The following is a 22,538-nucleotide window of genomic DNA, read 5'->3' as shown; positions in this document are numbered from 1 at the left end:
CCATTATTAATTGGTGCAATTCGGCCAATCATTGTCTTGGTTCTTATTGGCATTGTTTGTATCCGTTTGTATCCCTCCACCGTGATCCGTAGTATATGCTATCAGCTCACACGCTTAGTTCCTTGCGAAGGAAGACTGCAATTATATCGAGGCATATCGAGGGGTCCTATTCAAAAGATCTTGTCTGCGCGTGCCACCCAGGAGAATCTTATTATAAGAGCAGGTGAATTTCTCTCAGCTTGACCATTTGGGACGGACACGAAAGTAAGCGCAATATATCACTACATGCACTTTTGTCTTTTTTTAAATCTTTTCTATTCAGATTTTAGTGAATTCAATCACCAATTATTTTGATTTGTGGCTGTCTCAAATGTTGAGACTGAGTGAAAGTTGCCTGCGTCTGAGATGAAATTCTCTTGGAGGGAACGCCCAGATAAGATCTTTTGAATAAGAATCCTCGATATGATGGTGCGAAAATCCTTCGAAATATAGATAAAAGGCGTTCGTAATTTCGTAATTTACAAAGAATTTAAATTTTTTTACGTTATGGAGCGAGCGCAGCTGACATCATACGAAGGTTTTGCACCACAATACTAAGTTTTGTTACAACCATACAAAGACTTACGATATTAGGCGTTCATTTTTGTTTTTGTCTGGAATATCTGCTTGCATTTTTTGTTTGCCTGTCTGTGAACAGTGATTGGAGCCCGCAGGTTCGGGGGGTTGGCTCTACAGACCTTCGCACCGCGGCCAGTGTCTTGTACGTCGCACCCAGCTGGAAACACTCGAGATTCCTCCCGTTCGTTATTTGCGAGGGGAGAAACTGATGATGGCGGCATTGTTGGAGGGAAGATGTCAGGTACGATCTAGAAATTGTTCTATTTACACTGTGCAAAAAAACCAGTGAATCCCTTTAAATTTTTTTTGCCGGGGTTTACTGTAGTTCAGTTCAGAACACAGCATTTACTGTGCCTGGCTACAGTATGAACTGTACCGGGTACAGGATATTCCGTACTCCACTGCTTTGGTACAGTAAATCCCGTACAAAATACAGTAGATCCTTTTAAAAAAGTACAGTAAATCCTGTACTCTGAACTACAGTGACAGCTGTACTAATCACTACAAGGTTTTACTGTGATTTTTCCCACAGTGTAGGGGGAAGTACACAGAAAAATCCTCTCAAAGCACTTTATTTGTAGCATCAAAGAAAGCGGCAGCCTCAGAGCTCACGAAGGGAATCGTTTGCAATACGAACGTTTTTAATGCCAACGAGGCTTCGTAGGCTACAAAGGGGGTTTTTCCCCGTGTCTTTCAAATCAAATAGATCTCACGACAACCGCCATTTTCTTTGTATTGCGAAGACGTTCTATGTAGGAATTTATCTGTATAATTTATGTAATTCGGTGCCAGCACAACCCGAAACATTGTTTCTTCTTGATACGGGTATTTTATAGTCTCGTTGTCTGTACACAGCTGTGGCAGTGTACCTAAAAGCATACATTTATAGGAGTATGACTAGAAATGCACTCAGCAATGGGGATGTGGTTTTAAATGGGTGAGATATCGAGGGGTCCTATTCAAAAGATCTTATCTGGGCGTTCCCCCAAGAGAATCTTATCTTAAACACAGGCGAATTTCTCTTAGTTTGATCATTTAACAGCTACATATCAATATAATTTGTGATTTCGTTCACGTAAATCTGATGATGGAAGATCGAAGAAACCAAAAGTACATGTAGAAATATATTCCGCTTACTGTCGTATTTATCCCAAATGATCAAAATGAGTAAAAGTTGCCTGCGTTTAAGATAGGATTTTCTTGGGGGAACGCTCAGATAAGATCTTTTGAATAGGACCCCTCGATATGTGCTAGGCCTAGCACACTCCTATAAATGTGTGCTTGTCTAAGCACACGCCCACAGATGTTGTCGAACCACACTCCTGTAGAGGTGTACTTCTTGAAGTATGCACAAAAAATATTTAAAGAAAAAAACGTTGTAATTTCTTGCTGGGATCTTGGAAGTATGCATTGAAGCTTCGTGGCACGTTGGACGCTGACAGCAAGCTGCTTGCAGATCAAGGGGTTGACCACTCAGCTCAGGAGTGTTCACAAGATTACTGATTACCAGTGATTACCTACAATCATACCAAAAAAAAAAAAACTCCATAATTTTGGCCAGCTAAGAGCATTGAGCTTTTTGGCCTAATTTCAAAAAACCCCCCAAAAATCCGATAAAAAAGGGGGAAACTAGCCAGTTTTGGTGTGTGATTACCAATGATTACTGGACGAAGTGTACACACGATTGATCCACGAAGCGGAAAAAGGGGTTAAGTCGAGTTGATTCAGTGACCTCTTATCAGTCTATCAAGTAAACATGAGCGAAAATTTGGTCCAAAAAAAAGTGTGGGGAGACACATCCCATCCTCTTGCATCTATTTTTAGATGACATTCCCCCCTGTTTTTTCCACCTGCAAGGTTTAGGCCTTGCAAAAGTGCACGGATTCAACTCGACTTATCCGCTTCTTCCGCTTCCTGGATCGATTACCAGAGTGGGTAACCCCTTGTTGCAGATGCGCTCCCTGACCTGCGACTTGGCGCTCCGTGTGGGCGCGGACGTCCACTCGGCGCTCTTCCGCAGACTGCAGCCGAGCCTCGTCGCGCTCGACGTGGGGCTGTCGCACGGCGCGTCGCAAGGCGGGAGTGGCATGGCCGCCATCAAGCGGCACCTGGCCAACGCCCTCGAGCTGCTCGACGACTCCCCACTGGAACGCCTGGCCCTGCGCGGGAGCCGCGGCTACTCCTACCCCATCAACCTCCAGCTGCAGGACTTCGAGTTCAAGAAGCTGGAGACGCTGCAGGTACGCGATCGGTTTCCTACATCCTCTCAGATCTTCTCGAGTGTTTCGACGTTTTCGCTACACTCTCAGCCTCTTACTGACTTTATCGTCAGTTTCTGTTAACTCAACAGTGTATTCATTACACTGTCTTAAGCGTGTACTCACACTGAAAATTGAATGGTCGGACACATGGCCCCAAATAAGGCGTGACAAAAAGTCACGCCACAAAAAGACGTGACACGAAATTCACACCGTTGAACCCGGCGTGAGGGGTGGGTCCCCTGTCATCTGGCGTGCACACTAAATGTTTATGTACAAATTTTTTACGAGACCTCACAGTTTTTTTTTGCACGCGAACTTTTCGTACAAATTTGTACGAAATTTTTCACAAAATGGAGAAATTTTTTGCAGTTTTTCGTACTAAAATTGTACGAAAAGTTCGTGTGCATTAAAAAATGTGATGTCTCTTACAAAATTGTACATAACATTTAGTTTGTGACTGTACCATGTGGATTGGTGCGTTCCATGCGTTTCACGAGAAAAGACATGCAACAAACCGGGATGGCAGGAAATTTTACGCCAAAACTTTGCGTGAACATCTGAGTCACGCCGATTTTTTGGGATGACTTTTCCATCGTGCCGTTTTTTGGGGTGGCACTAATTCACGCCCCTGCAGCGGCACGAAGTCACTCCGATAGATTTGCAGTGTACTAATATGAATATAAAAATTTCACTAGCGAAAAGCGCGTATTAATGTTGCACAAATTACTTGGGGGCCACTGATAGAATGTCAATACCATTTCCCCTAAAAGTCCCCACACTGTTAAAAAAATTCTGAAAATTCAGACCAATTTTGTCAGACTTGGCGGTCTGAATCTGTTAATCAGACTTAATTCTGAAAAATCAGAGTTTTTGTCTTAGTTCTTAAACGCTTTGTCTGAAAGCTTGGTTTTAACTCGAAGTGTCTTTAAAATTTTTACTCATTCTCAAAATTCATACGAACTTGCGTCAGACTTCTCAGACCTCAAGAGTCTGAAATTTTGGATTCAGACTACTTTCTGAAATAGTTCAAACATAAAAAGGGAAAAATTTGGGCAACTTTCTTCCAACCTAACATTGGGTTTAAATTTCCTTAAGATGCCATGGTGCCAAAAACCCAGCCAAAACCATGGCAGAAGTCGGAGGATTCCGAATCTGGTTTCGGATTTCTGACTCGACTCTCCGTCCCCCCACGAACACGTTTTCCCAAAAAAGTGATTTTGAGCAAACCGCAAAAATGCCAAACCTGGATCAGGGCCACATTTTGCAACAAAAGTGCCTTTTGGGGTGCGAAAAACCTTGGTGATTATTGATCAATCGTCCAAAAAAAAAAACCTTAATTCCTGTAAAAAATTTTTTCATTTAAAAAAAGTAAGTAGTTTATTCCTAGCTTGCTTAGGCCTTACAAAGAAAAATCAGTCTCACAAAAGTTTTTTAGCATACATAAGATTACAAAGAAAATATTCTGTAATTTTTCGAAGTATTTTTTTCGTATAAAAAAGTAAATTGGTTTGTACTATGTATGCTCAAAAAACTTCGTAAAGGGTTTTTGGGGCTTCCCCCCGGGGATGACGCAATCTTTCCGCGCCCCGTTGCCCCGTTGCAGAGCAGGTTCGTGTTCGCGTCCTGGAGCTCCCGCGGCGGCTGGAAGGAGAACGCCATCGTGATAGGTTCCCCGGGGCGTGTGCACGACGATGCGCACCTACCTGCCCGGCGTGTGGAGGCACGTCCTGAACCCCACCATCGGGCCCGACGGCCCCCTCCAGGGGGACTGCCCCATCCGCACGGTGAGGACCTGACTCCCATACTGCAAAAAAAGTGTGAATAGTGCAACAAAAGTACAACAAAAACTGTACAATAAAGTACAAAAAGGATTTACTGAGAATCCAAAAGCTATGTGTAAAGCGTCATTAGAATTGTCTACTGTTACAAGTCTGAATCACTTTCATTTGTTGAATCCTACTTTGCGAATTGAAGGTCCCCCAAATTTTGGGTTTCGTCACAAAACCTTATCGGCCAGTTAAAAACTCAAGCAGACCGCACCGAGAGTCGTTGTGTCTAAAGTTGTTGAAGAAAAACTCCCTTTTTTTTCTCCCTTTGCTTTTTTTCCCACATCGTCATTGTTCTTCCTGAGGCGTTTAAACATTATTAGAATTGCTTTCATGATTTATTTTTTTCAAAAACACGTATTTTAGCAAGCAACTTTAAAAATTTGTATTTAAACCCTCAAAAAAATTGTGATACTTTTGTTACAGTTCACCATTATTAATTGGTGCAATTCGGCCAATCATTGTCTTGGTTTTATTGGCATTGTTTGTATCCGTTTGTATCCCTCCACCGTGATCCGTAGTATATGCTATCAGCTCACACGCTTAGTTCCTTGCGAAGGAAGACTGCAATTATATCGAGGCATATCGAGGGGTCCTATTCAAAAGATCTTGTCTGCGCGTGCCACCCAGGAGAATCTTATTATAAGAGCAGGTGAATTTCTCTCAGCTTGACCATTTGGGACGGACACGAAAGCAAGCGCAATATATCACTACATGCACTTTTGTCTTTTTTTAAATCTTTTCTATTCAGATTTTAGTGAATTCAATCACCAATTATTTTGATTTGTGGCTGTCTCAAATGTTGAGACTGAGTGAAAGTTGCCTGCGTCTGAGATGAAATTCTCTTGGAGGGAACGCCCAGATAAGATCTTTTGAATAAGAATCCTCGATATGATGGTGCGAAAATCCTTCGAAATATAGATAAAAGGCGTTCGTAATTTCGTAATTTACAAAGAATTTGAATTTTTTACGTTATGGAGCGAGCGCAGCTGACATCATACGAAGGTTTTGCACCACAATACTAAGATTTTGTTACAACCATACAAAGACTTACGATATTAGGCGTTCATTTTTGTTTTTGTCTGGAATATCTGCTTGCATTTTTTGTTTGCCTGTCTGTGAACAGTGATTGGAGCCCGCAGGTTCGAGGGGTTGGCTCTACAGACCTTCGCACCGCGGCCAGTGTCTTGTACGTCGCACCCATGCTGGAAACACTCGAGATTCCTCCCGTTCGTTATTTGCGAGGGGAGAAACTGATGATGGCGGCATTGTTGGAGGGAAGATGTCAGGTACGATCTAGAAATTGTTCTATTTACACTGTGCGAAAAAACACAGTGAATCCCGTTAATTTTTTTGCCGGGGTTTACTGTAGTTCAGTTCAGAACACAGCATTTACTGTGCCTGGCTACAGTATGAACTGTACCTGGTACAGGATATTCCGTACTCCACTGCTTTGGTACAGTAAATCCCGTACAAAATACAGTAGATCCTGTTAAAAAGTACAGTAAATCCTGTACTCTGAACTACAGTGACAGCTGTACTAATCACTACAGGATTTACTGTGATTTTTCCCACAGTGTAGGGGGAAGTACACAGATAAATCCTCTCAAAGCACTTTATTTGTAGCATCAAAGAAAGCGGCAGCCTCAGAGCTCACGAAGGGAATCGTTTGCAATACGAACGTTTTTAATGCCAACGAGGCTTCGTAGGCTACGAAGGGGTTTTCCCTGTGTCTTTCAAATCGAAATAGATCTCACGACAACCGCCATTTTCTTTGTATTGCGAAGACGTTCTATGTAGGAATTTATCTGTATAATTTATGTAATTCGGTGCCAGCACAACCCGAAACATTGTTTCTTCTTGATACGGGTATTTTATAGTCTCGTTGTCTGTACACAGCTGTGGCAGTGTACCTAAAAGCATACATTTATAGGAGTATGACTAGAAATGCACTCAGCAATGGGGATGTGGTTTTAAATGGGTGAGATATCGAGGGGTCCTATTCAAAAGATCTTATCTGGGCGTTCCCCCAAGAGAATCTTATCTTAAACACAGGCGAATTTCTCTTAGTTTGATCATTTAACAGCTACATATCAATATAATTTGTGATTTCGTTCACGTAAATCTGATGATGGAAGATCGAAGAAACCAAAAGTACATGTAGAAATATATTCCGCTTACTGTCGTATTTATCCCAAATGATCAAAATGAGTAAAAGTTGCCTGCGTTTAAGATAGGATTTTCTTGGGGGAACGCTCAGATAAGATCTTTTGAATAGGACCCCTCGATATGTGCTAGGCCTAGCACACTCCTATAAATGTGTGCTTGTCTAAGCACACGCCCACAGATGTTGTCGAACCACACTCCTGTAGAGGTGTACTTCTTGAAGTATGCACAAAAAATATTTAAAGAAAAAAACGTTGTAATTTCTTGCTGGGATCTTGGAAGTATGCATTGAAGCTTCGTGGCACGTTGGACGCTGACAGCAAGCTGCTTGCAGATCAAGGGGTTGACCACTCAGCTCAGGAGTGTTCACAAGATTACTGATTACCAGTGATTACCTACAATCATACCAAAAAAAAAAAAAACTCCATAATTTTGGCCAGCTAAGAGCATTGAGCATTTTGGCCTAATTTCATAAGATACCCCCCAAAATCCGATAAAAACGGCGAAAGTAGCCAGTTTTGGTGTGTGATTACCAATGATTACTGGACGAAGTGTACACACGATTGATCCACGAAGCGGAAGAAGGGGTTAAGTCGAGTTGATTCAGTGACCTCTTATCAGTCTATCAAGTAAACATGAGCGAAAATTTGGTCCAAAAATAAGTGTGGTGAGACACATCCCATCCTCTTGCATCTATTTTTAGATGACATTCCCCACCTGTTCTTCCACCTGCAAGGTTTAGGCCTTGCAAAAGTGCACGGATTCAACTCGACTTATCCGCTTCTTCCGCTTCCTGGATCGATTACCAGAGTGGGTAACCCCTTGTTGCAGATGCGCTCCCTGACCTGCGACTTGGCGCTCCGTGTGGGCGCGGACGTCCACTCGGCGCTCTTCCGCAGACTGCAGCCGAGCCTCGTCGCGCTCGACGTGGGGCTGTCGCACGGCGCGTCGCAAGGCGGGAGTGGCATGGCCGCCATCAAGCGGCACCTGGCCAACGCCCTCGAGCTGCTCGACGACTCCCCACTGGAACGCCTGGCCCTGCGCGGGAGCCGCGGCTACTCCTACCCCATCAACCTCCAGCTGCAGGACTTCGAGTTCAAGAAGCTGGAGACGCTGCAGGTACGCGATCGGTTTCCTACATCCTCTCAGATCTTCTCGAGTGTTTCGACGTTTTCGCTACACTCTCAGCCTCTTACTGACTTTATCGTCAGTTTCTGTTAACTCAACAGTGTATTCATTACACTGTCTTAAGCGTGTACTCACACTGAAAATTGAATGGTCGGACACATGGCCAAAGTAAGGCGTGACAAAAAGTCACGCCACAAAATGACGTGACACGAAATTCACACCGTTGAACGGCGTGACGTGTGGGTCACGCTGTCATCTGGCGTGCACACTAAATGTTTATGTACAAATTTTGTACGAGACCTCACAGTTTTTTTTGCACGCGAACTTTTCGTACAAATTTGTACGAAATTTTGCACAAAATGGAGAATTTTGTGCAGTTTTTCGTACTAAAATTGTACGAAAAGTTCGTGTGCATTAAAAACTGTGATGTCTCTTACAAAATTGTACATAACATTTAGTTTGTGACTGTACCATGTGGATTGGTGCGTTCCATGCGTTTCACGAGAAAAGACATGCAACAAACCGGCATGGCAGGAAATTCACGCCAAAACTTTGCGTGAACATCTGAGTCACGCCGATTTTTGGCATGACTTTTCCATCGTGCCGTTTTTTGGCGTGGCACTAATTCACGCCCCTGCAGCGGCACGAAGTCACTCCGATAGATTTGCAGTGTACTAATATGAATATAAAAATTACACTAGCGAAAAGCGCGTATTAATGTTGCACAAATTACTTGGGGTGCCACTGATAGAATGTCAATACCATTTACACTAAAAGTCCCTAAGTTAAAAATTTTAAAAAAGACCCTTTTGAGCTTTGGGGGTTTAAGAAAAGATTAACGGAAAAAAGAATTTTTGCCCTTAGCCCGTTTAAACTTGGAATAATGCAAAATTTTTTTCTCTTTCTTATCCCTTCCCTTCCGCCCAAAACTGAAGGCAACTCTTTCGAAAAAAACTGAAAATTGGTTTTTCCCCCGGTTCCCCCAAGGAAAACTGCCCGACGGGGGCCCGTCCGCGGTTTCCCCCGGAACCCGGTCCGGGTGAACCGAAAGAAAAACCGGGGGTTTTGGGTGGGTGCGGCTGGGTTCGGCCCCCTTTTCGGCCCCCCCGAAGCGGCCGGGAAGCAGGGCCGGGGGCTCCCGCGCGCCCCCACCCTTTCCCCTTTCCCCCCGAAATCCCTTCCTCCTTGGAATTTCCCCCGCAATTAGGAGGGAAAAGGGGGGGAGGGAAGCCTTTGAAATTTTTTTGGCCCCAAGCCCACCTGAAATCTTGGAGTTGCTAAGGGGGTTGCTGGGGCCCGAAAAGGGGAAGTTTTAAACGGAAAATTTTTACGGGCTTAAATTTTCTTCAAAAGGGTCCCCCTTTTTCAGGGAAATTTTAAAGGATTTAATTTAAAAAGTAAAAATTTGAAGTTTTTAGAAAAAAAAACCTAAAAACCTTTCAAATTTAAGGGAAAGGGAATTTTCCCCCCGGCCCCCCCCTTTTTAAATTTTTGGGGTTTTAAAAAAACCCCTACGCGAAGTATTTGAACGTAAACTGATGTTCAGGGCATTTTTCACTTCTTTGGTTCATACTTGATAAACCGTGGCTTCAGTAAGATACTGGGACCATAACAAAATCACAAGCTGTTTTATTGTTTTAGACAGCATGTCAGTAAAATTTCAGGGAAATGGTAAAAATCCTGATGTTTTAGTGTCTTCTTTTCTGAAAAGCAACGTCAAAATAAATTTGTTGGGTCCCATATCTTGGTGATGCCACGCTTTATTGCATACGAGCCAAAGGCGTGAAAAATGTCCGGAACATTAGTTTATGTTGAAATACTTTGCGTAGGAGAATTATTTAAGATATTTCTAAAGTAGACTGAAAAAGCTCTCGACTGGATTTGAAGCAAGGTATTGAGCTCTAAATTTTTATTAGAGCGGCTCTATCTAGCATTAACCCTCCTCTGTTACTTGGCGAGGTGTGCAGTATTCACACACTGAAAATTTGTTGCCACTTTATGACAAAAACGTGGTTGATATTTCTATCACCTACAAATTATGACAATCTCACCACAAATTGATGACATTTTCATCAAAGCTCCTAAGCTCCTATACTCATTGCATGGGCGCGACAACAATGTCATCAATTGATTTGATTTGGTGACATTGTTGTAAGGAAAATTAGCCTTGAGATCGTCATCAAGTGACGACTCAAATTTTTTTCAGTGTAGGAGGCCCTTGGAAGGCCCTCGGCGCAAGGAAAATCTGCTCAGAGTGCTTTGTTCTATGAAGCTTCACAGTCGACGATGAATGTTGCAGGCTGCCGCCGTCAGTGGGCGTCTGGGCGGGAAGTAGCACTCATGCCAACTATTTGCTTGGCATGCGCGAGACAAGTCTCCGCAAGATCACTACCCTCCGACTGGACTTGAACCCCTGGGAGATTGGTGCCGTCACTCGCACCCTGAACTCTTTGCGTTCGCTGGAGGCTTTGCACCGTAAGTACTCGGGGAAAGTTCAGGGATGTTTTGTCAGGAATGTGAAGCAAGCAGGTGGCCGGAGCACCAAACATTGGCTCACTGTCATTCTGGGAACGTGACATCATGTTGAAACGCTCTGCAAACTACACTGCCAATCAAAGTGTGAGACAGTCTCACACTATTGCTCACACTTGTAAGCGTGAGACATCGTGGTTCACACTAAATAGTGTGAGACAGTCTCACACTTGGATTGGCAGTGTACAGTGTGTGCATGGCATTCACGTAACATTGTATGCCTCCAGGAACACTGTTCTGAAGTGTGTGCCTGCAGGCTGCAGGCTTACTGTTTTAAACATAGTGCTTGCCAGGCACACACTTGAACACAGTGTGCATGGAGGCATACATTTCAAAGTGGCACACACTTGCGTTTGTAGAGCGATGATGCCAAAATGTCACGTTCCGTTGAACATTGTGTCACATTCGTTTGGACGTTAATCAGCCAGTTGTTAGCTTATTCTCATTCAAACGAATGTGACTCAGTGCTGAAAGGAACGTAACATATTGTCACAATCGTTTCAACGTGATGACACGTCCGGAGAATGAGAGTGTAAGCTTTTGTCGATGTCAGGTCAAGGTTTGCCAATACTTTTGCATCCGAAACGGCTGGCCAATTTCGTGGCAAGCGAGTTTCAGTGTGCAAACTTGGTTTAATGCTTAGGTTGAAGTATTGTGTCTTGGTTTTACAGTTCCGTCGGGGACCATCTTTTGTTCGTCGTGGCAAGCCGTGGACCTCAGCAGATTGAACAAGATCTTCCTGTACGGATCTGGGTATTCTCAGAGCGACGTGACAACGTTAATCAAGAAGCGGTGGCCTCATGTCACGTATCGTCTTTTCCCTCTCATCGACCGCCGGCACAGGGACTTTCTCCTGCTCTGAGTGTGACAGCAGCGTCTCACTACTCTCGTCGTCTTGGTCGACTCTTCTGTGTCTTATATCAACATTCCAGCCACATTTAACCCTATTCGGCTGACTTGTTTTAGTGTGTAGTTGATTTAATCACGAATTTTGGCGATTTTCATGTGCATATAGCTTGATTTTAAGTTTTTAATCTTTTATTATTGACAAGATACAGTCAACTCTTGAAGCTTTTTTGTGAGTTCCAATGTGCATATCGCATATGCACAGGTATGCATATTTTTTGCCAGTTTCTCCCTTCTTTCTAATCTTATTTTAGAAATATTAGGATCGATACATTTGAAGCTTTTAACGTTTTCTTATTGGATGGATGTTGTTACCCTTTGAAGAAGCTTTAAGTGAGTTCCCTGTTTTGCACTCCGCCTATTTGTTTTCAGTTTTTCCTTTCATTCTAATCTTATTTTAGAAATATTCGGTGCGCCAAACCCACGGGTCTGCAACTGATGCTCATGCTCTTATTTGTAGTGACATTCATATCCGGCTCCTTGGCGTTCAGATAAAGTTGTGTTATCAGCAGTTCATGTGATTTGACTGGAGTGTAGAAACGTTAGGACACACCGGCCTATTTCAATGTCACATGCTAGGACTGTTGTATTTTATTTTTGTGACTATAAGAACTGTGACGTTCGTGCTGTGCGAATTCCTTTGCAAAGAACTGAATTTGACCTTTTCAACGTCATGTGAACCTTGAAACACGATCCAAAAGTACTAGAACCCTGATCTTATTTTTTGATTCTCCACCCGCTCCCATCGCAGCTCTTGTCTTCTTTGCTTTGCGGAAGAAAAACGATCTCAAATAACAGACAAAAGACACCAAATATTGATGCAAAATTTTGTACACGTAACCTGCACGGTTACGTGCAACCTCATTACTCAGTATTTCGCGTCATAACACTTCGCTACACACTAAATATTATGTACAATTTTGTACGAGACATTACAGTTTTTTGTGCAACTTTTCGTACAATTTTTGTACGAAAAACTGCACAAATTTCTCCTTTTTGTGCAAAATTTCGTACAAGTTTGTACGAAAAGTTCGTGTGCGTGCCCAAAATACCGCGATGTCTCGTACAAAATTTGTACAAAACCATTTAGTGGGAAGTGTTGAATACGAATGAATAATTAATGGAAAACGGAGAGCAGCTCGGGAGGTCAAGTTACTCTGCAAACTCAACAGAGTACTCAGTACACTCTCTTCAGCGTGAACGGACGAGTATACTTTCTTCAGCGTGTGCTCGCGAACACACTCCCACGAGCGTGTACTCAACAGCATATATTTCTAGGATTTGAGCACACTCTCGTTAGAGTGTACTTGCGAGTACACGCTGAACAAAGTGTGCTGAGCACACTGTTGAGTTTGCAGAGCAGAGTACTATACGTCATCAGCAGACCGTGTCTTCGTAGCGGGTTCTCCGATGCTTCGCCAGGTGCGCCAATTCATTCCGTACCTGGATCTAGCTTGCAGATCCAACCTGCCTCCCTCCAGCTGGCTTCTTGGACAACAATCGGCATGCGAATGGAAGTGGATTCCTGAGGGTTCCTCCATACGTTTTGAGGCTTCGCCATTCCTCAGAGAATTAGCCCATAATGCATGTGACTATGAAACTGGCCGATGCCAACACGAAGCTGCAGAGACCTGCCGCATTTCGAAAATTTGACCACCGTTCGTCACACTAGAAAGTTCTCGAGCCTGCCTCAGGCTGGCCCAGACTGCTTGGGTAGCCCCAGCCTCTGACTTTAAGGCAGCATTGCTTATACGAGATTTCAGACCATTTTTGAGCCTGGCGTCCTTAGTGTGCCAGTTCTCTTGGTCCGGGCTCATGTTGTCAAACCTTATCAGGAACGTCTGATGCGATGCCATAGATTATTGGCCTATCGCGCATGTGCACATGATCCGCTCAACTGTTATTCTTCTTTCAGAGGTTAGTGTTCCTCCAAACCTCACCAAGATGGTTTCCTCTGGAGCAGGCTGTCGGCTTCTGGCACTACTCTTGGCAGTACTTATGGGTGAATACTGTTGAGATACTGATGTTCTTAGCCACACCCTGCGCTTGCGGTCCCCACTGTGGCAAAAAGCTACGGAAAATTCTGTAAACACCTTGCGGTAATTCTCCGTACTCTAGAAACTGAAGAGAGTGCATGGCATGCTCCCCCAGGGAGTATGCCACAAAGCACGCTCCATCCTGGAGTGTGCTTGCAAGCACACTCTTCCCAGGATCATGCTTGGCAAGCACGCTCTACGGAGGAGCATGCTTCCAAGCACACTCCAGGATAAAGCGTGCTGCGTCGCTGTTGCAAGGCCCATATGATCGAAGAGGCACGCCTTAATCCTGGAGTGTGCTTTGAAGCATGCTCCTCCGTAGAGTGTGCTTGCCATGCATGCTCCTCCGTAGAGTGTGCTTGCCATGCATGCTCCTCCGTAGAGTGTGCTTGCCAAGCATGCTCCTCCGTAGAGTGTGCTCGCAAGCACACTCCAGAATGGAGCGTGCTTTGTGGCATATACTCCCTGGGGGAGCATGCCATGCACACTCTTCAGTTTCTAGAGTAGCCCCCTTGTCAATGTTATCCGTAGGCTCTTACAGTATTATCCGTAGGCTTTTACAGTATTCTCTGTAGGACCTTACAGTGATCTCCGTAGGACGATCAGTCTTCCAGGTCCTACGGAGAAGACTGTACGGCCCTACGGAGAATTCTGTACGGCCCTACGGAGAATACTGGAAGAGCCTACGGAGAATATTGAAAAGAGGGCTACGGAGAATCCTAACAAAAAATTAACAGCATTTTCCGTACCTTTTTGCCACAGTCCCCCCCCCCGTAAATAACCCAGCACTTTCCCTTCCCCGCACCCTCTTTGTCCCGGTCCCCCCCCCAACTATTCCCTCGTACTCCCTCGCACCGATCGCCTACTGCTGTGCTCCAATAAACCAGCTGACTGTTTCTGAGTGTCTGATTCCCGCCATCCCGAACCACAACAATAAGCACTTAGTGTTTAGAAATTTGTGCGTAAAACTTGCACGATTTTGTTTATAGGTGGAACTCGCATAATATTATGCTTAAAAATTAATAAATTTATGGAAGTTTGAGCACAATTTTATCCAAAACGTGACACAGGTTTAAAATCATGCAGCAGCGCGTATGAAATTAGCATTTAGCATTTAGCGTGCAAGGCCTCGGCTTACAACTTGTATACAGAGAAAATGCACTTCAAAGGAGAATAGATCGGCTTCAAAATGTTACATTAACAGTTTCTGTTAACCGAATCTAATTAAATCACCACTAGCTATACTGAAAACTCAAAAGTGAGACATAAAGCGGCTATAAGTCAGAAAAAAATTCTCACTGTTGTGGTGAAAATCAAAATTCTCACCTCATTAGCAGTGAAAATCAGAATTATCGCCATGAAGTGGTGAGAAATTCTTAACACTTCATATGGCTTGCAAGAACTTTTCATGCCAAAATTTGGTGAGAACTTTGCTTCTTACCACAAGACGGTAAGAAATATTTCTCGCCAAATTTGGGTCGCGATTATCTCCCTTTAGTTTTCAATGTGCAATTTCCTGAACATGCCACTAACTCGGTAAACCCCGCAGGCGCTGCGCGTGCCTGCGACGATGACCATTTCACTTGCGACAACGGTCAGTGCACGATGCCGTATCTGATCTGTGACGGAGTCACCGACTGTGATGATGGAAGCGACGAAAAGCCTGGAAAATGTGACAGTGGTGAGTGCTGTTTGAATAGTCCTAAACTCAAGTTCGGTGGCAGGCAGGATACTTTGTGTTTACGGTGCGGCGTTGTCACACACACTAAATGTTTTTGTACAAATTTTGTACGAGACATCACAGTTTTTTGTGCACACGAACTAAGGGAGGGTGGGGCACCATGACCACTGGGGTACCATGACCACCCCCCTCGCTCTCGGGAACTACTTTGACGACGGCAACCGGTCGACCGGACTTTCGAGAGAATAGAATTCTAACTATTTTCAGCCAGAGCCCTACCTTCTAGCTTCAAGGGCACGACCATAGCACCTCGCCAAAATTTTTGTTACAGCGTTTTGGCTAAATTGGGCGTATTCCAAATCTGAGATATTTTTTCTCACTCTCACATTTGATGAGATAAGTTCGATGTCTTAGGTTTTTCTCAAAATGTCGGCTCTCCGGCAAAATATCCAACATCACATTTAATTCTAAGTAGCTTTTTGCTTGCTCGGGGAGCCTCAGAGTCGTAAACTGCATTGTGGGGAGCCATGACCACTTTATAGTGGGGCACCATAACCATACATATTTGAGTGTTTTTTCTCATATTTTGGCCTGATAATGATTTATTTTCGTCGAAAATTTGCTGTTTGCTTTTGAGAATGTATAAAGGTTAAATAATTGCTACAGAATAGATAGTTTTATCACAAATCGTGAATCACCAGGATGATTAAGAATGATTTTGAAACTGAGACTTGAAATGGTAGTTTCTCTTGCACTAAATGAGCTCCAAACCGCAAAAATTGGCCGCGAAGGCGATCCGTGGCTACTTTGCACCAAGATGGCTCTGGCATTATGAGAAACATTATTTAATTCACTTGTTTGCAGTGTAGTAACCGCGATAAATTTCTTAAAATTTACCAAATTGAAATCTGCATACGACTTTGGATTCGTCTTAGCAAGACAAACATAAAATGTTAACACATGTCATAGCTTTGGATGTGAAATTTGAAAGCCTTAGAGCGTTAACTGTTTTAAACCGTCCATTTTAAGGCATCTCAGAACGTTTGATACTTCGAAGGTTTTTACAGTGTTTTTTTGGTTAAGTTGACTGGCTTGATCGTAAGGACAGCGATATAAACAATTTCAATGAGAATACTGGTAGAAAGTACACTTTTTTGGGCCAAAAAATTACTATGGTCATGGTGCCCCACGGGGTGGTCATGGTACCCCATAGGTGGGGCGCCATGACCACTTTGCGTTTTATTTTCCTAAGTGTTCTGTGAGCCTGCCGTGCATTGCAGACAAGTTCCAATGGGTGGAAGAGGTCCTTGGAGGACCAAAGAATCCCCTCATGCTGGAAACTTAACTTTTCGAACCACACGGTGAAGTAGAGGGAGGTACAAACAAGAAGTAAAGAAAAAAAGTTTAAAGGATGGTGCGAAATATCAATGAATTGATATTAAATAAATAACTCGTTCTTTACACATTTTTTTTGTGAATGAAGGATGTCTAGTGGTTTTCAAAAGTGGCCAGGTGGTTAAATAATTGTTAAGCTCGAAATGAAAGTACGTTCAAACTCTACCGCCATTACAGTAGTTCGTTTGAAATCCGCGTGGTGGCGCCACGGGTCGCCGATGTTAGCGGCAGGCCGTCCAAAGGAAGGTTGAAAAACTGCAGATATTTTAAATGTTTGTTTGCTAAGAGAGATAATCCTCAAATGAAAAATGTTAAACAAAGCACAGGGAGGTGGATTTTTGCTATGGCACATGCCAATTCGATATGAATCACGCAAAAACGAAGTGTTATAACCTCTCATTACTAGACACCAGCCAGTTTTAATAAACATTTTCAATCTTCATTTGCTCAAAAACTTTCATAGTGAAATGAAAAATACTTCATTTACGCCTTAAAGAGGAGGCTTTGATCTTTCAAATGAGTACATTACATATGGTTTTCCTTGTGTGCATAGCGAGTTGAATCATGTAGCTAACAAAAACCGATTTTGAGCACAATACTCGTTCTCTTCACATTAACCTAAATTTTGAAATGAGGGTGTAAAGAACGAGTAAAAAAAGGTGGTCATGGTTCCCCACCCTCCCTTATTCGTACTAATTAGTACAAAATTTTGTGCAGTTTTGTACAAAAATGTGCAGTTTTTCGCACGAAAATTGTACGAAAATTTCGTGCGCACAAAAAAACAAGCAAAAAACTGTGATGTCTCGTACGTAAGTGTGCACTAAATTACAACACAGTAAACTTCTTATGGATACCTCGTAACCGTAGACCGGTTTGAAGGAAATGTCACATTCCTTTTCTACGTGACTCGGCTCGGCAGGGATCCTTAACTTAACTTGATATTTAACTAACACTGCTTTCATAACGTAACAAACAATGTTCGCTAAAGGTTAAGGGTACGGACTTATGAAAGTACTTGCAGAAGTATATCCACACAAATTCGAGACATAAAAAAAAACCTACCCTTTTGAAAAGATGTTAGAAGTTAAGGGTAGTAACTTTAACTCTTATGATAACGTTATGATGCCCTTATGAGGTAAGTTAAGGATCCCTGCGGCTCGGCCTTGCAGTGCCACGAGTCGCATTCAAACGAATGTGACACGATCGCGAAGGCTGTCAAAACACGTAGACACTCTACAAACTGAAGTGTGTACTCAGTATGCATCTACAGATGCATACCTAGCTGAGCATCTAGATGCTTTCTTGGTTGAGTACACATCTACAGATGCATACCTGTCAAGTATGCATCTGTAGATGTGTACTCAGCCAAGTATGCATCTTTAGATGTGTTGTGTACTCAGCTAAGTTTGCATCTGTAGGTGTGTACTTATAAGTATGCATCTGTAGATGCATACTGAGTACACACTTCAGTTTGTAGAGCAGGGTCCTGAGAGTGCAGGTGCCTTTTGTGAGTTCACCACTACTGTTCTAGCTGCCGCCGCCACGTTGTCCGTCGGGGATGCGTTGCTGGCCACAGTGCAGTACCGGTTTGAGCACAAGGGCGTCGTCTTTCGGCTGTGCAATGACTCCTGGTGCAGCGCTCTGTACGTGTGGGGCGCCAACTCCAATGGGACCCTCAAGTACTTCCAAGACACTGACTGCAACGTCTGGGGCGCGTACTGCTCGTCGTCCATCGAGGTCAGTGTGAATTTTGGACACCAACAACAAACGAAGCGTTAGAAAAGTTTCAGCGTGGTTGCGACGCCAATTGGCTCTCAAAAGAATTCGGTTGAAAGTAGCGGCGTGTCAGGATGCATCGGTTGTCTCTTTTCTATTTAATTTCATTGCATTTGCATTGCATGCAATTGCATTGCAAGTGCGTGCTGCGATAAAAGAGCAAGTGCTATCTTTTTTACTAATTGCTACTGTAGCAGAGATACTATTGGAATTTCTTATCAAGAGAGCTAGAGCTATTAATTTCTGCTTGTTGCCACTTATTTAATAATTTGCAGATCAACCTTAAGTCTCCATGCAAAACCTCTATGCACAATAAAATCAAAATGAAGTCAAAAACTGATTTAAAAAAAAAGGGTAGAAACCTATGCAAGACCTGCCATTTACTTCTTTAATACACTAAATGATATGTACAGTTTGGTTCGAAACCACTGAGAATCCGAACGCTACACGGTAAAAACGGTTACCTGGTTTTTTTCAGGAAGCCTAAGGTAGACACAGGTGATTTTCAGGGAGTTCCTGGGAAAACCAGGAACTATTTTTATCATGGCATGAGTATAGCATCAATCATCAATTAACAGCAAAACGTTCGAACCCGTTTTCATCGCACCAGTTGGTGCAATACTTTTGCAGTGTTCGAGAAGTACGATGTCTTTCCATGCATTGGCGTTGTGCATTTGTACAAATGAACTTTCTGTACGATTCTCGTTCGAAATACCGAGCACTTTCTCCAAAATGCGTACAAACATATTTAGTCGTGCATCTTCTTATTGTTACTCTTCTCCTCTTTTGTTTGACCAGAGCCAAACGGACGGCTGGGAGTACTTCCCCACGAGTGAACTAGCGTTCGTATTGGAGAGGCGTTCAACATCTCTTGCATTGTGGCGGCTGGGTGACATCGAGCACAGCGTTTCTGTACCTGTTACGGCTGACAGCCATCATCTTCGAATCAGGCCGGAAAATTGGATGAAAGACATGCCAGTCACTCTAAACGGTAAGTTTTAAAGGAGTAAAGGAGAAGTGCCATTTCCGTTCAGGAAGCCTGATTTTGTCTCATCCGAGAGAAGTGCGTTGAATTGTTATCCTGGTGTCTGTCCTAACACTCTGGGACCATTTCAAGGTGAACGTCGGCATTACAAGAATTCAGGCATTTCACAGCAATAAAAAGTAGGCATAAACTCTTGTAATGCTGACCTTCACCTCGAAATGGATCCAAATTGTCAGAACAGACACTAGGATAACATTTTAATGCACGGTACCAATAACGGTCCCATTTAGTCAATTTTTCGGGGCACACTTCAAGAAAACTTTTAGAGTTTTTTTTTTTTGCAATATCTCAGGTGTTTATGGATTGCCACCCAATATTTAGCTGACAGTTAAAGTACCCCTTACGTTAGGGTCCTTTGATGCCGATATGGTCAAAAAGTAAGATGGTGTATTTTTGAAATTAAAAAGCGGCGTATTTTTTTATATTTTTTTAACGTTCTTTTTGGCAAAGGTTGGGATCCCAAACTTGTTTCTCACTGTATCATGTTGCCATTTACTGTTTTCAACACATTTGAGCGCCTAAAGACACAGTTTTAGAAAATTTCTAAAAAGTTTTGAAATATTATTGGAAATTTCAAAATATTTCTTATTAAAAAAGTTATAGGAGTGTTTCTTGGGTGGTAGGCTACGATAGAATAAATTGGGAGCTGGATCTGAGCAAATACGTTTTGGACCTCGATGGTTTGATGTGGAATGCCCCAACTATTAGCACTATCCGCTATCAGCAAGAAATTTGCGACTGTCCTCCGCCAGACTCACGGTAACTTTTCTGTGGTTACGACTTTAAGGGGGCAGTAGCACTCAGCGCCTTACAAAAGCACTTCATCAGTTTTTTTTTGTTAGTTGAAGACAAAGACACGTGTTTCCGATGGTTCCCGTGGTTCTTTCATGACTCTTTTGCAATGGATCAAATAACTGTATTTCAAGCAGGGATCCTTAACTTACCTCATAAGGGCATCATAACGTTATCATAAGAGTTAAAGTTACTACCCTTAACTTCTAACATCTTTTCAAAAGGGTAGGTTATTTTTTTATGTCTCGAATTTGTGTGGATATACTTCTGCAAGTACTTTCATAAGTCCGTACCCTTAACCTTTAGCGAACATTGTTTTATGTTACGTTATGAAAGCAGTGTTAGTTAAATATTAAGTTAAGTTAAGGATCCCTGATTTCAAGTCTATCCATTGTCCACATTTCCTTGACATATGGTCTAAATAATCAACCAATGTCACTGCGCGCAGATTTTTTTTTGTTCTTGTCGCTATTGTTGGGGTTAGTATCTGCTTGATATCACTTCTCTACAAAACGAATGCGTCTGCTTCGCAGTCTCGTTTACGACCGTGACCGCCCCTCCATCGACGGGGCGTACGTCAACGTCGTCAGGCATGACAACACCGATCTCGTCAACGCCCAGTCCATCAGCAGCGAACTTCGCGCACATTGGTTTTCCTTTCGTGGCATTAGCATCTCTTCTACTGCTATTTGGTCGCTGAAAACGGAGACTTTGCCGAAAACACTAAATGTTTCGGTCGAATTTTTTTCGTGTACTGTAACTTGTACGATTTTGTGGATACGTGGTTTTTATGGGTAAAAATGTTTTAATTAAAGCACAATTTTATGCACAATGGTGCGCAGGTTTAAATTAATGCATCAGCACAAACACGTAAAAAGTTGTACATTAACATTTAGTGTGTGGGTTCCCGCATCATCATTCTGTTTTGTACGTTACTCTGTGCTGGCAGATATTCAATAAAACTACAGGAAAAGTGGAGGAACTAATCGATAACCTTGGCTCGTACTGTTACATTTTGCGGAGTTCTTGCATAACTGCTCGTGTTCTTCCATTCGATCTGAAATGTTGGTGGGACCCGGTCTGGCTGAACGGTCTGAAACGTCCATAATTTTCCAGTTCCTTTTTAAAACGCCTGTGAATGGCGTCGTTTTTTGTGTTTCCTGGTTTGAGCATCAGTTATACGACTCCGTGCCGCGGACTCGCTGATGCACGCCATGGCTTTACTTTATCTTGACGATCGAGGGTAGCAAAAAGTTGCTGTACATCAGAATCGCGGCGGATACTCTATCCAGTTTTCACTCGGCCGGACTTCAGACAATGCTTTGTGAATGTGTAAAATGTAAAGGTGAGTTTGCCGTGTCCGTTAGATGGAAGGAGCCAGAAACTTATACAACTCTGTACACACCAAATGACTATGTTGTTTTTTTTGCAAGAGCTTTGCACAAAATTGTGCATGCGTCGTAAAATGCACGAACTAGTGTGCAACTAAGCAGGAAAGTGTGCGTTGCTGCGTTCGTATTCGTGCGTTTCGCGCGTATGCTCAATTCTGTGCAAAAGCTACGCACAAAAAAGTACGTAGTAAGTTAGTCTGTACTTCTATTAGGGTTGTTCATTATCTGAGTCGCTATCGAAGATTGAGTCCCGTGTCTGCTCCTGACGCGGCCCCCTTGTCCCGTAGGTAAACTTTGTCTCAATTTTCTCATATATTTTGTCAATAGTGTACTGCACTGAGAATGAAAAAGTCTTGATATCCAATTTTGGGTGAGGTATACTTTGTGACCCAAATATGAGTGAGGAAGGGTGTATCAGCTACCTAAATGGCTCCCTAGTATAAGGCCCACATTTGGGCGAGGAAACCTTCATAAAGGGAACATTCATTCTCAGTGTGATGAGTTGCCCTTCTGTTTGGCACAGTTGTGCTCCATTCCGGGAGATGGCATTTGTCTCTGGCCGCGGTAGGTCTCCTCGGCGCTGCGTTCGCCCTTCTCGGGCGCGCGGATGGGCAGCAACTGGCGGTAAAGCGCTCTCCCTGACCAGCGCACCCTAAGTCACAAGTAGATATGCTACGTTGTTGCACGAAAACAATTCAACTCCATTGCTCGTTGGTGGCAGAAGCATCAAGTTTGCTTACATATATAGTGCACCTTTTTCGACGAAAAGATAAATTGATGTCCGACTAAAAAAAGACACTCTCATTCGAAGAACGTGACATCGCGTTGAAACGAATGTGACAAAATGTCACGTTCCTTTGAGCATTGTGTCACATTCGTTTGAATGTGAATAAGCTAACGCATGGCTGATTCACATCCAAAGAATGTGCGCACAATGCTCAAAGGAACGTGACATTTTGTCACATTCGTTTCCACGTTTTCCTAG

At 43.1% G+C, this 22,538-nt stretch overlaps 3 protein-coding genes across 3 annotated transcripts in view; all 3 read left to right on the top strand.

Moving 5' to 3' along the window:
* Positions 1–22,538, top strand: part of LOC117653659 — a 58,550-nt gene that overhangs the window by 28,257 nt on the left and 7,755 nt on the right. The window contains exons 5-6 of the mRNA XM_034399465.1: positions 5,832–5,994; positions 7,703–7,990. Coding sequence (XP_034255356.1) covers positions 5,832–5,994; positions 7,703–7,990 — 451 coding nt within the window. The remainder of the gene's footprint in view (positions 1–5,831; positions 5,995–7,702; positions 7,991–22,538) is intronic.
* Positions 10,284–12,146, top strand: LOC117653586. The gene is made up of 2 exons (XM_034399377.1): positions 10,284–10,474; positions 11,203–12,146. Exons 1-2 carry the CDS (start codon positions 10,360–10,362, stop codon positions 11,391–11,393), a joined length of 306 nt encoding a protein of 101 aa, XP_034255268.1. The 5' UTR covers positions 10,284–10,359; the 3' UTR covers positions 11,394–12,146.
* LOC117653585 lies at positions 13,334–21,140 on the top strand. Its single transcript, XM_034399376.1, has 5 exons — positions 13,334–13,439; positions 15,023–15,154; positions 18,081–18,286; positions 19,124–19,316; positions 20,696–21,140. The coding sequence occupies exons 1-5, from the start codon at positions 13,382–13,384 to the stop codon at positions 20,860–20,862; spliced, it is 756 nt and encodes a 251-aa protein (XP_034255267.1). The 5' UTR covers positions 13,334–13,381; the 3' UTR covers positions 20,863–21,140.

Source organism: Thrips palmi, unplaced genomic scaffold (genome assembly GCF_012932325.1).
Source record: "Thrips palmi isolate BJ-2018 unplaced genomic scaffold, TpBJ-2018v1 HiC_scaffold_8, whole genome shotgun sequence".
NCBI classification, from domain to species: Eukaryota; Metazoa; Arthropoda; class Insecta; order Thysanoptera; family Thripidae; genus Thrips; species Thrips palmi.
This window is presented reverse-complemented; position numbering and strand designations above follow the sequence as displayed.

Excerpts from the sequence above, each read along its gene's own strand:
- LOC117653586 (XM_034399377.1), top strand. The coding sequence starts at position 10,360 with ATGCGCGAGACAAGTCTCCGCAAGATCACTACCCTCCGACTGGACTTG. Across the intron at positions 10,475-11,202 it reads TTCGCTGGAGGCTTTGCACC|TTCCGTCGGGGACCATCTTT; the intron begins GTAAGTACTCGG and ends TTGGTTTTACAG.
- LOC117653585 (XM_034399376.1), top strand. The coding sequence starts at position 13,382 with ATGGTTTCCTCTGGAGCAGGCTGTCGGCTTCTGGCACTACTCTTGGCA. Across the intron at positions 15,155-18,080 it reads GCCTGGAAAATGTGACAGTG|CTGCCGCCGCCACGTTGTCC; the intron begins GTGAGTGCTGTT and ends CTACTGTTCTAG. Across the intron at positions 19,317-20,695 it reads CATGCCAGTCACTCTAAACG|TCTCGTTTACGACCGTGACC; the intron begins GTAAGTTTTAAA and ends TCTGCTTCGCAG.